Raw genomic sequence first — 16,778 nt, forward strand, 5'->3', positions numbered from 1 at the left:
TCAGATTTTCCCGATGTATTTTATTCACATAGATAGAAATGTACTAGATGCTCTTCTTATTACCGAGCAACACAGATCATCAGATTCACGTGGACGATTCCCGGCTGACTGTCAGGATTCAAGTGTAAGTCATTCCAGGTTAGTGGAATCAAGGAGAGTCCATTGTACAACAGACACGCGGGGCTTTAGATTTTACCAGGGTAGGTGCCGGCTTCTCTCTGCTCGTCCCACTTCTCCACCTGCACCAGGATAGAAGGAACACCGTTACCACAAGAGGGCAGTAGTCACACAGCTTATCTATATAGCAAGGAACACCCCCCCCCCCCTTTATATATCTGGTGTTCCTTCAAAGAAGTTCTCCGGTATTAAAGGGATCCTATCACTCACACACTATTTTTTTTCTAGGTACAACGTTGGAATAGCCTTAAGAAAGGCCGTTCTTCTCCAACCTTTCGTTGTCTTCTCCACACCGCCGTTCCCCTACAATCCCGGTTCTTGTCTCTCACAGCACTAGGGGGCGGGCTCCAGCGCTCAAACAGCACTGAGGTCGTCCCCAATATTGTCCAGCGCCGCCTCCATCTTCGTCAGGAGTATGTCCTCTTCAGCCTCTTCTTCCGGCGGTGGCTTGTAACTTCTAGGCCTTGGGCAGAGCAGACAGCGCAGGCCCACAGGCCACGAGAAAATGGCCGCTTGCATAGTATTGTAAGCGGCCATTTTCACGTGGCCTGTGGATCATGCGCTGTCTGCTCTGCCCGAGGCCTAGACGTTACAAGCCACCGCCGGAAGAAGAGGACGCGGCGCTGGAGAGAGTTCTCTCGCAGCATTGGCAACGCCCCCAGTGCTGCGAGAGCTAATTGGCATACCGACAAGAACTGGGATTGTAGTCGAACGGCGGCACGGAGAAGACAACGAAAGGTAGGAGACGAATAGCCTTTCTTAAGGCTATTCCGACGTGGTACCTAGAAAAAAAAAATAGTGCGTGAGTGATAGGATCCCTTTAAAGGTTACGCACGTTAGCTCAGTAGTGCCACCTAGTGTGAAGTAGCTACACTACAGCCAGTGCTCGATTCTTTGAGGCCGGGTTCACATGAGTTTCTTTGGTCCGAAACCTGAGGCGGCGTTCCAGAGCAAAAAAAAAAAACGGGTAACCATGACTGAATAGCGGTGCACTGCCCTGGCATCTAGTCGTGCACTGCGCTCCAGGTTACGCCTAATCGGGAATGTCTTCAGGCCGAATCACGAGGCGAATTGGCCTGAAGAATGAGCATGTCGCTTCTTTTTTCCAGGAGCCGTTTCTTCCCGGAAAAAAGAACTGACCGGATACGGCCTCAAAATCCTGACCAAAAAGCCCCGTGTGAACTTACCCTAACAGGCCATGCAACATGATGAAACTGCAGACAACAGGGCAGCTACCACCACTAGGTGGCACTACAGAGGCAGTCTTCTCACCACCGATATTGGGCTTATTTGCATATTCATTTTCCCCAGGAAGAAATGGGAAACTCTACCCCCTCTGAGAACTATCCATGCAGGCAGACGGAGCCATGTACACACATAGGAGGCAGCACTGCCTCCCTGCGCGGTGCAGGACCTTCAAAGGCTGATCGGCAGGGATGACAAGAGTCAGTCCCTGATACGCCATAGTTGTCATAATCTCTGCACTCCTAGAGGATAACAATAAAACTATATACACCATCATGGCCGCCACACCATACAATCTGTACGGTTTGCTAGAGATACATGCCGCGCCCTGTACTATGTATAATCTATATACTACTGGAGCAGTTTGCCTGGGAAGATCCCTCAAAACCCAATGAAGAACATGGAGGAGACCAGGGTGAAGTCACGTCGATGCAGGAGATCACAACTTGATGACGTGCAAGTATCCAGGATTACCTACCCAGGAGTTGGGGCACATGGACCTGTAGACATTGCGGTACCACCTGCAGGGGTAGGGGTCCACACCTTTAGCGTTCAGAGACTTCTCACATCGATGGAAATCTAAGCAGAAAAACAAGACTCCAATTAGTATCCTGCGGCCCGTAAGTCTGGCGTCCATTCAGGTTTTTAGCCCATTCCTGCTCGGTGACAATACTCTTATGCCAGAAGGTAACGGTGATGGTGCGGGTACAGGCGTGGCATCAAGCACCCAGCCACCAACAAAGACAATTCAGATCCCAACTGCTTAACCCTTACGTGCCAGGTCCACGATGACTGCGGGACCTAAGAGGTTAGACAGCGGGAGGGGAAATCCTATCAGGATGCTGTAACTCTGGTTACACCTGATATAGCCATCCTCTGCAAGATTAACCCTTTAGATGCTGCAGTCCATAGTAACTGCAGTATCTAAGCTGATGGAGAGCGGTGCCCTGTCTGTCCTTTGTCGCCGCTAAGACACTACAGCTGACAGCCATAGTTCCTGCCGTAGGCTACTAGTGTAAAATACAGAAGTATTGCAGCGTATCATACAACGGATCGTATATTCCTACTGAGACTTAGGCCTCATGCACACGACTAAGTGTGCAAGCCAAGGGGGAAGCCTTGTTTTGTATAAAGGATGACAACTAAGTGTGTTTCTTTCTCCATTGGTTCAAAGGTAAGTTCCCTTTCCAGTTTGTTTCTGCAGAGCAGGATTGGACCTGTCCTATAAATATTGTAACCGAACATCGAATCCCCCACAACGGTGCGTGCATGAGGCCTAAGGGAGAAAAATATAGATATCAAAAATATTACGTGCTTAATAAGTCTAATGTGTGTATAAATTGCATCCCCATCCGGATTGCACAGCAGAACCCGCGGCACCACATGACCACTAAATAACCAGAGACGGAAAACCAAAGCTCTCAACCAGCAAGCTAAACTTTTATTTTATTTTTACATAAATCACAGCATATCAGTTATACCTACGGAAACGCTGATGTTTTCCATATAGGTGTAACTGAAGCAGAAAGTTCACAAAGGAAAACTCTGCATTCCCGTAAAAAAGCACCGCCGGAACAACTGCTATGCGTTTCTGCTGCATTTTTTCCCGCAGTGCTTTTTTTTTTTTGGGCTGCGGCTTACTACGTAGGGTCAACGTGATGTAAATGATTGAATCTGTAGGAGTCAATGAACTCGCCGGGAGCAAAAGTGATAAAAGCAAAGTGCTCAGAAACCGTACTGGTGCAAATAAACTGCGACAACGTGTGATAAATATGTCCCAGCAGAATAGTGAGCGCAGCTCTGGAGTATAATACAGGATAAGTAATGTAATGTATGTACACAGTGACTGCACCAGCAGAATAGTGAGCGCAGCTCTGGAGTATAATACAGGATAAGTAATGTAATGTATGTACACAGTGACTGCACCAGCAGAATAGTGAGCGCAGCTCTGGAGTATAATACAGGATAAGTAATGTAATGTATGTACACAGTGAATGTACCAGCAGAATAGTGAGCGCAGCTCTGGAGTATAATACAGGATAAGTAATGTAATGTATGTACACAGTGACTGCACCAGCAGAATAGTGAGCGCAGCTCTGGAGTATAATACAGGATAAGTAATGTAATGTATGTACACAGTGACTGCACCAGCAGAATAGTGAGCGCAGCTCTGGAGTATAATACAGGATAAGTAATGTAATGTATGTACACAGTGACTGCACCAGCAGAATAGTGAGCGCAGCTCTGGAGTATAATACAGGATAAGTAATGTAATGTATGTACACAGTGACTGCACCAGCAGAATAGTGAGCGCAGCTCTGGAGTATAATACAGGATAAGTAATGTAATGTATGTACACAGTGACTGTACCAGCAGAATAGTGAGCGCAGCTCTGGAGTATAATACAGGATAAGTAATGTAATGTATGTACACAGTGACTGCACCAGCAGAATAGTGAGCGCAGCTCTGGAGTATAATACAGGATAAGTAATGTAATGTATGTACACAGTGACTGTACCAGCAGAATAGTGAGCGCAGCTCTGGAGTATAATACAGGATAAGTAATGTAATGTATGTACACAGTGACTGTACCAGCAGAATAGTGAGCGCAGCTCTGGAGTATAATACAGGATAAGTAATGTAATGTATGTACACAGTGACTGTACCAGCAGAATAGTGAGCACAGCTCTGGAGTATAATACAGGATAAGTAATGTAATGTATGTACACAGTGACTGCACCAGCAGAATAGTGAGCGCAGCTCTGGAGTATAATACAGGATAAGTAATGTAATGTATGTACACAGTGACTGTACCAGCAGAATAGTGAGCGCAGCTCTGGAGTATAATACAGGATAAGTAATGTAATGTATGTACACAGTGACTGTACCAGCAGAATAGTGAGCGCAGCTCTGGAGTATAATACAGGATAAGTAATGTAATGTATGTACACAGTGACTGTACCAGCAGAATAGTGAGCACAGCTCTGGAGTATAATACAGGATAAGTAATGTAATGTATGTACACAGTGACTGCACCAGCAGAATAGTGAGCGCAGCTCTGGAGTATAATACAGGATAAGTAATGTAATGTATGTACACAGTGACTGCACCAGCAGAATAGTGAGCGCAGCTCTGGAGTATAATACAGGATAAGTAATGTAATGTATGTACACAGTGACTGCACCAGCAGAATAGTGAGCGCAGCTCTGGAGTATAATACAGGATAAGTAATGTAATGTATGTACACAGTGACTGCACCAGCAGAATAGTGAGCGCAGCTCTGGAGTATAATACAGGATAAGTAATGTAATGTATGTACACAGTGACTGTACCAGCAGAATAGTGAGCGCAGCTCTGGAGTATAATACAGGATAAGTAATGTAATGTATGTACACAGTGACTGCACCAGCAGAATAGTGAGCGCAGCTCTGGAGTATAATACAGGATAAGTAATGTAATGTATGTACACAGTGACTGTACCAGCAGAATAGTGAGCGCAGCTCTGGAGTATAATACAGGATAAGTAATGTAATGTATGTACACAGTGACTGCACTAGCAGAATAGTGAGCGCAGCTCTGGAGTATAATACAGGATAAGTAATGTAATGTATGTACACAGTGACTGCACCAGCAGAATAGTGAGCGCAGCTCTGGAGTATAATACAGGATACGTAATGTAATGTATGTACACAGTGACTGCACCAGCAGAATAGTGAGCGCAGCTCTGGAGTATAATACAGGATAAGTAATGTAATGTATGTACACAGTGACTGCACCAGCAGAATAGTGAGCGCAGCTCTGGAGTATAATACAGGATAAGTAATGTATGTACACAGTGATGCAGCTCTGGATGTTATGACGCTAGGATGTAAGGCCCCGCCCTTTTGACAATGGAATGAATGGCACAAATATCTCCAGCACCAGGGTGCATACCAGGAAAGCTGACACATTTTAGGTTTATTTTGTATGTGCGGTTTTGAGGGCTGTAACATTTTTCCTGTATGTCTCAGTCAACTAATTTTTGCGTCTTTTTTCGTAGGGCTTTATTTTTATGTTTTTATTTTCAAATGTGTTTTAACTTTTTTTTTTTATATCCGGGAAAATATAAACAGAATAGGAGGGAAATTGTTTCTGGTTTTCAATTTATTTTTATTTTTTAATTTAATAACACAAAGGGTCACTGAAAAACTTTATAAAATTGTTTTTCCTCTCCATTACAGTAATTTTTATTTTGTATGATGTTGTCGGGGGTGGGGCTATAACCTTTAATAATGGCGTTTTATTAGCGTATTATTAATTTATTAATTAATTTTTTATTATTATTTTATTTATTTGCTTTTTTTTAACTTTTTTTTTTCTCAGATTGTGTCCCCATAAGGTAATAAGAGACCTTTGGGGACATCTGATCACTTATTTTTTTGTACTTGAGGCTGATTTCTCCTATATCTGCGGCTGGTACATTTAACCCCAGATGTAGGAGAAATACAGCCTCCTGCACACTGTATACACAGCTTACTGAGCTGAACTGGGATCCTGTAGGACCCAGCAGCTCTTGGAAGTTGCTGCTCACAGCAGATCACGTGACCGTCGGGTCAGAGGGCAGCTGAATTATGGCAGCGTCCATAGCTGTGTATACAGCGCTCATTGAGTGCTGTATACACAGCGATTGAGATAACAGGGAAGGGAATAAATCTTCCCTGCCATCTCTCTGGGAGCTCCGGCTGAAGTTACAGCCGGCTCCCAGCTTCAGCAGCTGCACAATCTCTGTGCAGCTACTGTGTTCTGACTGGACGTACCGGTATGTCCTGTCAGAACTAGGCAACCACTTCCCAGACGTATATAGTCTATGGACAGTCTGGAAGTGGCTAAAGGGATTGGCCACTTTCAGACCAAAATTGAGAGACAACTGTTAAGGTTTGTAAAATAATAAGTTGTACAATGTTCCAATATACTTTCTGTATCAATTCCTCACGGTTTTCTAGATTTCAGCTTGCTGTCATTCATTCTGTTACTTGTAGTGGATAAAAGTCTGACCATGGGCATGTGATTTACAGTCCATGGTCATGTGATTTACGGTCCATGGTCATGTGATGAGCACACAGGTGCACAGCTGATTACCAGGCAGATGTCTGATTGCTGTGACTGTAACGAGCTGTGCACCTGTGTGCTCATCACATGACCATGGTCAGACTTTAATCCACTACAAGTAACAGAATGAATGACATCGAACAGAAATCTAGAAAACCAGGAGGAATTGATACAGAAAGTATATTGGAAAATTGTACATCTTTTTTATTGTACCAACCATAACATTTGTCTCTTAATATTGGTCTGAAAGTGGACAATCTCTTTAAGTACTAAAGGAGAATATAATATAATGAGTGGTGTACTGATCGCCTGCCTCCTCCTAAATACAGAACCTCCTCTGCTGAAATCTACAACACATGAAAGGGTCATGAGGGGTGTAAAGATGGCTGGACCTGTCAAAAACTGCATTCAAAATTTTAACCCTGATTATTATTGTTCATTTATATAGCACCATTAATTCCACGGCGGTTTACATTTGGGTAATTTACTGCTTAACAGTTGCACTGATTACTTTCCTCTCTATATATAAAAAACAGAAAAATATAGCAGCACTCTGACACAGCACATAGGCTATATGGAACAAAGAAAAACTATAAAAATACTATAAACTAAATATATAAATAAATTTGATTGAGGTTCTTCGTTGTACATATTTGATCAAACAGTAGGAAGCCCCTGTACCTGCCCCGACATGGCGACCTCATTAAGGTAGGACCCTACACTAATACCTCTCCTGGACCCAAGTATGGGTCTGCAGTGTGAACACAGGGCAATAACATACCAAAATAAGTCTACAGTGTGAACACCAGGGAAGTGAGGTCCAGAGAACACTCACCTTACAGGCCTGGAACAGAGAACCCATTTTCTGAAGGCCATTTAAGTTGAGTGTTCTCTGGACCTCACTTCCCTTGTGTTCACACTGCAGACCCATACTTGGGTCCAGGAGAGGTATTAGTGTAGGGTCCTACCTTAATGAGGTCGCCCTGTCGGGGCAGGTACAGGGGCTTCCTACTGTTTGATCAAATATGTACAACGAAGAACCTCAAATTTATTGATATATATTTAGTTTATAGCATTTTTATAGTTTTTCTTTGTTCCTTATAGCCTTTGTGCTGTGTCAGAGTGCTGCTATATTATTTTGTTTTTATGTATTTTGCCACGGTAGCTTGCACCTGTTCACATTGGGAGGTGCTGTCTGAATTTTCTACTATGTATTTCCTCTCTCTATAGAGATGTAACAGAGTTATCCTGAACTTCTACAATGGGTTAAATTTCTGCAGTGTAATATCTCAGAAGACAAGAAAAACCAAAGAAAAAAGGAATTAAAAAGTATTTTTCACTGGATTCTGTTGTCGTCTGTGATAAGATACCGTGCTGCAGCAGCTCAACTGTGAGATATTTTTATATATATATATATATTTATTGTGTGTGTGTGTATATATATATATATATATATATATATATATATATATATATACACACACACGTGTGTATATAAGTGTATATATTACATATACACACGTCTGGGGTCAGATACAGTCAGTAGACACAGGTGACATCTCTTACCCAGGTAGTTCTGGACACAATGTTTGGTCTGGTTCTGATTTGGGAAGCGGGCATCAAATGGAGCGGTCTTGTAGTTCTCGATCTTATGACGGATGTCTGCCATCTTGTCAGCTGTATACACTAGGACAGACAGAGGTGACTTTATAACACTGTGTATAGGACACTCCAACCCGCCGTACCTCATACCCATGGGGAGGACAACGTACAGACAATCCCTTTAAGCACAGATATTACAGACTTCCCCTTTAAGGACAATCTTGGTGCTTGTACAGTCACTCTATGCAGAAACCTTCTGGAACCTTCCACAGAAAATAATATCTGTCATGACTGTAATATATATAGAGCTGATATTGGAGAAGAATAAAGTGACGTAACACCCTGCAGTATATAGATGTATAGTATATATGGCTGCACCCGCCAAGCCCCGACCACCTAAAACACGACCCTTCCAATCTTACCCTCACCCTTCATGACTATAAACCACCCCCAGCCCGCCATGAGCCCTCCCCAGGACCCCGCACACACCGCCCGGCCTCTCACCTCGAGCTCTCCCTCAGCACACCCGCTTCAATGTCACTGCTCACAGAGACCGGAAGTGCGGGACGATGACAGGAAACACGTCCCCTAGGTAAGGGCACGACAGAAGGGCATTGCGGACTCTGCGCAGGGAGCGTGATGACGACACGCGACGTGCGCTATACGTACTTTAACCCCGTCACTGCTTCGGCGTGACTGAAGGGGCGGCGCAGTCCTCGTTGGCTGTCATCCGGAGCGGCGGTGAATGGGTTAAGAGAGCTCGCGTCGCCATTGGCCGCTTGGCTGTTACTAGGGCGGCTGGTTAGGCGCCATTTTGTGTGTGAGGAGCGTCACATACACCAGTCACACGGCGGGGGAGGGGTGGGGCGGTAGGGCTGCGTGCACACCCTGCATTTCAACTGCATTAAAACTGTCACACAGAAAAAAAAATACATGCGGTTGGTGGTACATTTTCTTTATTTTACAGGTGAAAGTGCTTGTGTGTACGTGAGCCTAGTGTACAATTCAGGAATTACATCCAACTCAGTGCGGGTTTTTTCTCATACTTTTACCTCACAAGGTTTAAAGGGATTCTACCATTAAAACATTTTTTTTTTTGTGTGTGTGGATAAGACGTCGGAATAGTCTTTACAAAGGCTATTCGTCTCTTACCTTTAGATGTGATCTCCACCGCGCCGTTCCTTAGAAATATAGTTTTTTACCGGTATGCAAATGAGTTCTCTCACAGCACTGGGGGCGGGGCCCAGCGCTCAAACAGCAATGAGGGCGTCCCCACCGCTGCCAGAGAAGTGTCTACAAGCACCGCCTCCTTCATCGTCCACCGCGTCATCTTCAATGTCTTCTTCCGGCGCAGGCTTGTAACAGAGCAGACGGCGCAGGCGCACAGGTCACGGGGAAAATGGCCACTTGCACAGTATTGTTAGCGGCCATTTTCCCGTGGACTGCGCAGTCTGCTCTGCTAGGTTACGAGCCTGCGCCGGAAGACTTTGAACATGACGCAGCGGATGAAGAAAGAGGCGGCGCTGGAGACACTTCTCTGGCAGCGGTGGGGACGCCCTCATTGCTGCGAGAGAACTCATTTGCATACCGGTAAAAAACGGTACTTCTGAGGAACGGCGCGGCGGAGACCACGTCTAAAGGAAAGAGACGAATAGCCTTTCTAAAGGCTATTCTGACGTCTTATCCACAAAGAAAAAGGTTTTAATGGTAGAATCCCTTTAAAGGAGAGCCCCAGCCATTTCCACTTTCACACCGACCTGTCCCAACCATTTCTCTTTCTGCCCCATACACTATAATATCCCTACAGTCACCCTAATATATGTCCTCACAGTACAATGTCCCCCTCCAACTGTCCCCCCACAGTGTAATGTCCGCCTCCACTTACTGCCACAGTTTACTGTCATACTCCAGCTGCCCCCACAGTTTATTGCCATACCTCCAGCTTCCCCCACAGTTTAAAGTCACCCTGAAGTTGCCCCCGCAATATTATATCCCCCCCCCAAACAAACATAAAAAAAAAAACTAATACTCAGCTCTCCTCGTTCCCTGCTGTTCTCTCTGCTGTCTCTGAGCCTTCTGTGAGCTCCTAGAGCAGAGATCGGTGCCAAATGGTGAAGCAGGGAGCGGACAGGTCACTGCTTCACCACTGTATTCAACTCATCTGTGTCCAGTCACAGAATTCGGGACAATTGGGAGGTATGCTTCAGTTTGATAGGATGGCCAACACATAATGGAGAAGAATTAACGTCATTTATAGGCAGGTGAATGTAGCAAACATATTCGAAAATTACAGATGTGCGAAAAATTGCTAAATTACCATTTTTTTCACTTTTGGGATTTCCTTGCCACTTTGCTGAAATGTTGCATGCTGAGAATTCAGGTACTGCTGATCAACCAGATTTATGATCATGTATACAATCTAAGGGTGCATTCACACTGAGTAAACGCTAGCTTATTCTGAACGTAAAACACGTTCAGAATAAGCGGCGTCTAAAGCAGCTCCATTCATCTCTATGGGAGCCGGCATACGAGCGCTCCCCATAGAAATGAATGGGCTGCTTCTTTCACTGCGAGCAGTCCCATTGAAGTGAATGGGGAGTGCCGACGTATACGGCAAGCTCTGCTCATGTCGAAGCGTACACGCCGGCACTCCCCATTCACTTCAATGGGACTGTACGGAGTGAAAGAAGCAGCCCATTCATTTCTATGGGGAGCGCTCGTATGCCGGCTTCCATAGAGATGAATGGAGCTGCTTTATACGCCGCTTATTCTGAACGTGTTTTACACAGAATAAGCTAGCGTTTACTCAGTGTGAATGCACCCTTACTGGCACAAATGATCCCTGAGACCAATTTCATATGAGGAAGAGCACCCTCTGTCAGTGGACAAGATATCATAACTCAGTACTATTAAACCTGACCCACACTACTACAGTAGTACTTTATCACATACCATATATACTCATGTATAAGCCGACCCGAATATAAGCCGAGGCCCCTAAATTTACCACAAAAAACTGGGAAAACTTATTGACTATAGGGGACTATACTTATACTATACTATAGGAGACTATACTACTGCCCTTATATACAAGAATATAACTACTATAATACTGCTCCTATGTACAAGAATATAACTACTATAATACTACCTCCTATGTACAAGAATATAACTACTATAATACTACTCCTATGTGCAAGAATATAACTACTATAATACTACTCCTATGTACAAGAATATAACTACTATAATACTACCTCCTATGTACAAGAATATAACTACTATAATACTACCTCCTATGTACAAGAATATAACTACTATAATACTACTCCTATGTACAAGAATATAACTACTATAATACTACCTCCTATGTACAAGAATATAACTACTATAATACTGCTCCTATATACAAGAATATAACTACTATAATACTGCTCCTATATACAAGAATATAACTACTATAATACTACCTCCTATGTACAAGAATATAACTACTATAATACTGCTCCTATATACAAGAATATAACTACTATAATACTGCTCCTATGTACAAGAATATAACTACTATAATACTGCTCCTATGTACAAGAATATAACTACTATAATACTGCTCCTATATACAAGAATATAACTACTATAATACTGCTCCTATGTACAAGAATATAACTACTATAATACTGCTCCTATGTACAAGAATATAACTACTATAATACTACCTCCTATGTACAAGAATATAACTACTATAATACTACTCCTATGTACAAGAATATAACTACTATAATACTACCTCCTATGTACAAGAATATAACTACTATAATACTGCTCCTATATACAAGAATATAACTACTATAATACTGCTCCTATGTACAAGAATATAACTACTATAATACTGCTCCTATGTACAAGAATATAACTACTATAATACTGCTCCTATATACAAGAATATAACTACTATAATACTGCTCCTATGTACAAGAATATAACTACTATAATACTGCTCCTATGTACAAGAATATAACTACTATAATACTACCTCCTATGTACAAGAATATAACTACTATAATACTGCTCCTATGTACAAGAATATAACTACTATAAGGGCTAGTTCACACGTGAACTGCCCGCGCGGGTTTTGACACAGAGAGAGACGCGGCGAGCCGCGTCTCTCTCTTGTCAAAACCCGCCCGCCGCGACCATCGCTGTTGCGGCTTAACCCCCTGCTGTCGGCTCAAATGAATGAGCCGACATAGGAGGGAGCTGCCGGGGGCGGAAGCCGCGCGACTGAGACAGCGCGGCTTCTGCCTGAAGAAAGGACATGTCCTTTCTTTTCTCCGCTAGCAGCAGCTCGCCGCTAGCGGAGAACAGAAGCCCGGCGGTCTCCATAGACCACCATTATAAGGGGAGGTTTTGGACGCGAAATCCGCTGTCAAAAACCTCCCCTTATACTCACGTGTGAACTAGCCCTAATACTGCTCCTATGTACAAGAATATAACTACTATAATACAGTCCCTATGTACAAGAATATAACTACTATAATACTGCTCCTATATACAAGAATATAACTACTATAATACTACCTCCTATGTACAAGAATATAACTACTATAATACTACTACTATATACAAGAATATAACTACTATAATACTACTCCTATGTACAAGAATATAACTACTATAATACTACTCCTATGTACAAGAATATAACTACTATAATACAGTCCCTATGTACAAGAATATAACTACTATAATACTACCTTCTATGTACAAGAATATAACTACTATAATACAGTCCCTATGTACAAGAATATAACTACTATAATACTACTCCTATGTACAAGAATATAACTACTATAATACTGCTCCTATGTACAAGAATATAACTACTATAATACTACTCCTATATACAAGAATATAACTACTATAATACTACCTCCTATGTACAGGAATATAACTACTATAATACTACTCCTATGTACAAGAATATAACTACTATAATACTGCTCCTATGTACAAGAATATAACTCCTATAATACTACTCCTATATACAAGAATATAACTACTATAATACTGCTCCTATGTACAAGAATATAACTACTATAATACTACTCCTATGTACAAGAATATAACTACTATAATACTGCTCCTATGTACAAGAATATAACTACTATAATACTGCTCCTATGTACAAGAATATAACTACTATAATACTGCTCCTATGTATGTTCCCAGTTGGTATAATATGGGATGGTCTTGAGTTACCATATACAGTAATACAGCTGACCAGTATCTGTTGTGAATGCAGCTTTATTGTATATAAAAGGAATACTAAGGGTTAGTTCACACGTTGGCAGTCCAGTGCGGGTTTTGACACAGAGAGAGACGCGGCGAGCCGCGTTTCTCTCTGGTCAAAACCCGCCTGCCGCGACCATAGCGGTCGCGACTTTCCCCTCCGTAGCCAGCTTAAATGAATGAGCCAAAATAGGAGGGTGCTGCCGCTAGGCGGAAGCCACGGTCCAGTGCGCCGCGGTTTCCGCCTGAAGATAGGACATGTCGCATAGACCATCATTGTAAAGGGGCTGATTTTGAAGCGAAATCCACTGTCAAAATCCGCCCCCTTGTTCACGTCTGAACGAGCCCTTATATGAATGAAGCAGGACTTGTCCTATTTTCTGTGTCCCCTGCACACCCGCCACTCACTTGTTCTTACTGTTCCTGGCTGAGGTCATACAAAGTGTCCCTGATGTTCTCTGACTTGTTACTAACTATGGTCATGTTAAATATCACAATGATACGGTGTCAGAGATGAGCAGTATGCTGGGAAATCTTTCTTTCAGGTATCCCGGGAATACATTTCCATGACACAAAATGACGTGGATTATCTGTTTTCCTTTTCAGCACTTGTAGTAGCCTTGCTATGTGCCAGGAGGTCAGACAGAGGACAAGGCAGTCATAACTGCCACAACTTGGTATGTAGGATATTTAAAGGTCTTGCTAGTAAATGGGTGAAGATACTCTCATCTGTGACTATTTCTACACTCTGCCTGCAAAATACACATCTTTTTAAAACATAAAGAATATGTCCACTTCAGGTCACTACTGTATAGTTTACTGTGTACATACATTACATTATTGTATTATACTCCAGAGCTGCGCTCACTATTCTGCTGGTGCAGTCACTGTGTACATACATTACATTACTTATCCTGTATTATACTCCAGAGCTGCGCTCACTATTCTGCTGGTGCAGTCACTGTGTACATACATTACATTACTTATCCTGTATTATACTCCAGAGCTGCGCTCACTATTCTGCTGGTGCAGTCACTGTGTACATACATTACATTACTTATCCTGTATTATACTCCAGAGCTGCGCTCACTATTCTGCTGGTACAGTCACTGTGTACATACATTACATTACTTATCCTGTACTGATCCTGAGTTACATCCTGTATGATACTCCAGAGCTGCGCTCACTATTCTGTTGGTACAGTCACTATGTATATAGATTACATTACTTATCCTGTACTGATCCTGAGTTACATCCTGTATGATACTCCAGAGCTGCGCTCACTATTCTGCTGGTACAGTCACTGTGTACATACATTACATTATTGTATTATACTCCAGAGCTGCGCTCACTATTCTGCTGGTACAGTCACTATGTACATACATTACATTACTTATCCTGTACTGATCCTGAGTTACATCCTGTATTATACTCCAGAGCTGTGCTCACTATTCTGCTGGTGCAGTCACTGTGTACATACATTACATTACTTATCCTGTATTATACTCCAGAGCTGCGCTCACTATTCTGCTGGTACAGTCACTGTGTACATACATTACATTACTTATCCTGTATTATACTCCATAGCTGCGCTCACTATTCTGCTGGTACAGTCACTGTGTACATACATTACATTACTTATCCTGTACTGATCCTGAGTTACATCTTGTATTATACTCCAGAGCTGCGCTCACTAATCTGCTGGTACAGTCACTGTGTACATACATTACATTACTTATCCTGTATTATACTCCAGAGCTGCGCTCACTATTCTGCTGGTGCAGTCACTGTGTACATACATTACATTACTTATCCTGTATTATACTCCAGAGCTGTGCTCACTATTCTGCTGGTACAGTCACTGTGTACATACATTACATTACTTATACTGTATTATACTCCAGAGCTGCGCTCACTATTCTGCTGGTACTGTCACTGTGTACATACATTACATTACTTATCCTGTATTATACTCCAGAGCTGCGCTCACTATTCTGCTGGTACAGTCACTGTGTACATACATTACATTACTTATCCTGTATTATACTCCAGAGCTGCGCTCACTATTCTGCTGGTACAGTCACTGTGTACATACATTACATTACTTATCCTGTATTATACTCCAGAGCTGCGCTCACTATTCTGCTGGTACAGTCACTGTGTACATACATTACATTACTTATCCTGTACTGATCCTGAGTTACATCCTGTATTATACTCCAGAGCTGCGCTCACTAATCTGCTGGTACAGTCACTGTGTACATACATTACATTACTTATCCTGTATTATACTCCAGAGCTGCGCTCACTATTCTGCTGCTACAGTCACTGTGTACATATATTACATTACTTATCCTGTATTATACTCCAGAGCTGCGCTCACTATTCTGCTGGTACAGTCACTGTGTACATACATGACATTACTTATCCTGAATTATACTCCAGAGCTGCGCTCACTATTCTGCTGGTACAGTCACTGTGTAAATACATTACATTACTTATACTGTATTATACTCCAGAGCTGCGCTCACTAATCTGCTGGTACAGTCACTGTGTACATACATTACATTACTTATCCTGTATTATACTCCAGAGCTGCGCTCACTATTCTGCTGGTGCAGTCACTGTGTACATACATTACATTACTTATCCTGTATTATACTCCAGAGCTGTGCTCACTATTCTGCTGGTACAGTCACTGTGTACATACATTACATTACTTATACTGTATTATACTCCAGAGCTGCGCTCACTATTCTGCTGGTACAGTCACTGTGTACATACATTACATTACTTATCCTGTATTATACTCCAGAGCTGCGCTCACTATTCTGCTGGTACAGTCACTGTGTACATACATTACATTACTTATCCTGTATTATACTCCAGAGCTGCGCTCACTATTCTGCTGGTACAGTCACTGTGTACATACATTACATTACTTATCCTGTACTGATCCTGAGTTACATCCTGTATTATACTCCAGAGCTGCGCTCACTAATCTGCTGGTACAGTCACTGTGTACATACATTACATTACTTATCCTGTATTATACTCCAGAGCTGCGCTCACTATTCTGCTGCTACAGTCACTGTGTACATACATTACATTAATTATCCTGTATTATACTCCAGAGCTGCGCTCACTATTCTGCTGGTACAGTCACTGTGTACATACATGACATTACTTATCCTGAATTATACTCCAGAGCTGCGCTCACTATTCTGCTGGTACAGTCACTGTGTACATACATTACATTACTTATACTGTATTATACTCCAGAGCTGCGCTCACTATTCTGCTGGTACAGTCACTGTGTACATACATTACATTACTTATCCTGTATTATACTCCAGAGCTGCGCTCACTATTCTGCT

General features: G+C 42.5%; 1 protein-coding gene across 2 annotated transcripts; it reads right to left on the reverse strand.

Moving 5' to 3' along the window:
• COX6B1 (cytochrome c oxidase subunit 6B1) lies at nt 1–8,733 on the reverse strand. 2 transcript variants are annotated; one of them, XM_075278879.1, is made up of 4 exons: nt 8,617–8,733; nt 8,077–8,187; nt 1,901–2,001; nt 1–239 (listed from the first exon to the last, which is right to left on the reverse strand). In XM_075278879.1, the coding sequence occupies exons 2-4, from the start codon at nt 8,177–8,179 to the stop codon at nt 186–188; spliced, it is 258 nt and encodes an 85-aa protein (XP_075134980.1). In that variant the 5' UTR covers nt 8,180–8,187; nt 8,617–8,733; the 3' UTR covers nt 1–185. The 2 variants fall into 2 exon arrangements, with proteins under 2 accessions (XP_075134980.1, XP_075134979.1); XM_075278878.1 differs by having other exon boundaries at nt 8,077–8,196; nt 8,617–8,722.
• Nucleotides 8,734–16,778: the final 8,045 nt, after the last annotated feature.

The sequence above is a fragment of the Leptodactylus fuscus genome, chromosome 6 (assembly GCF_031893055.1).
Source record: "Leptodactylus fuscus isolate aLepFus1 chromosome 6, aLepFus1.hap2, whole genome shotgun sequence".
Lineage (NCBI taxonomy): Eukaryota > Metazoa > Chordata > Amphibia > Anura > Leptodactylidae > Leptodactylus > Leptodactylus fuscus.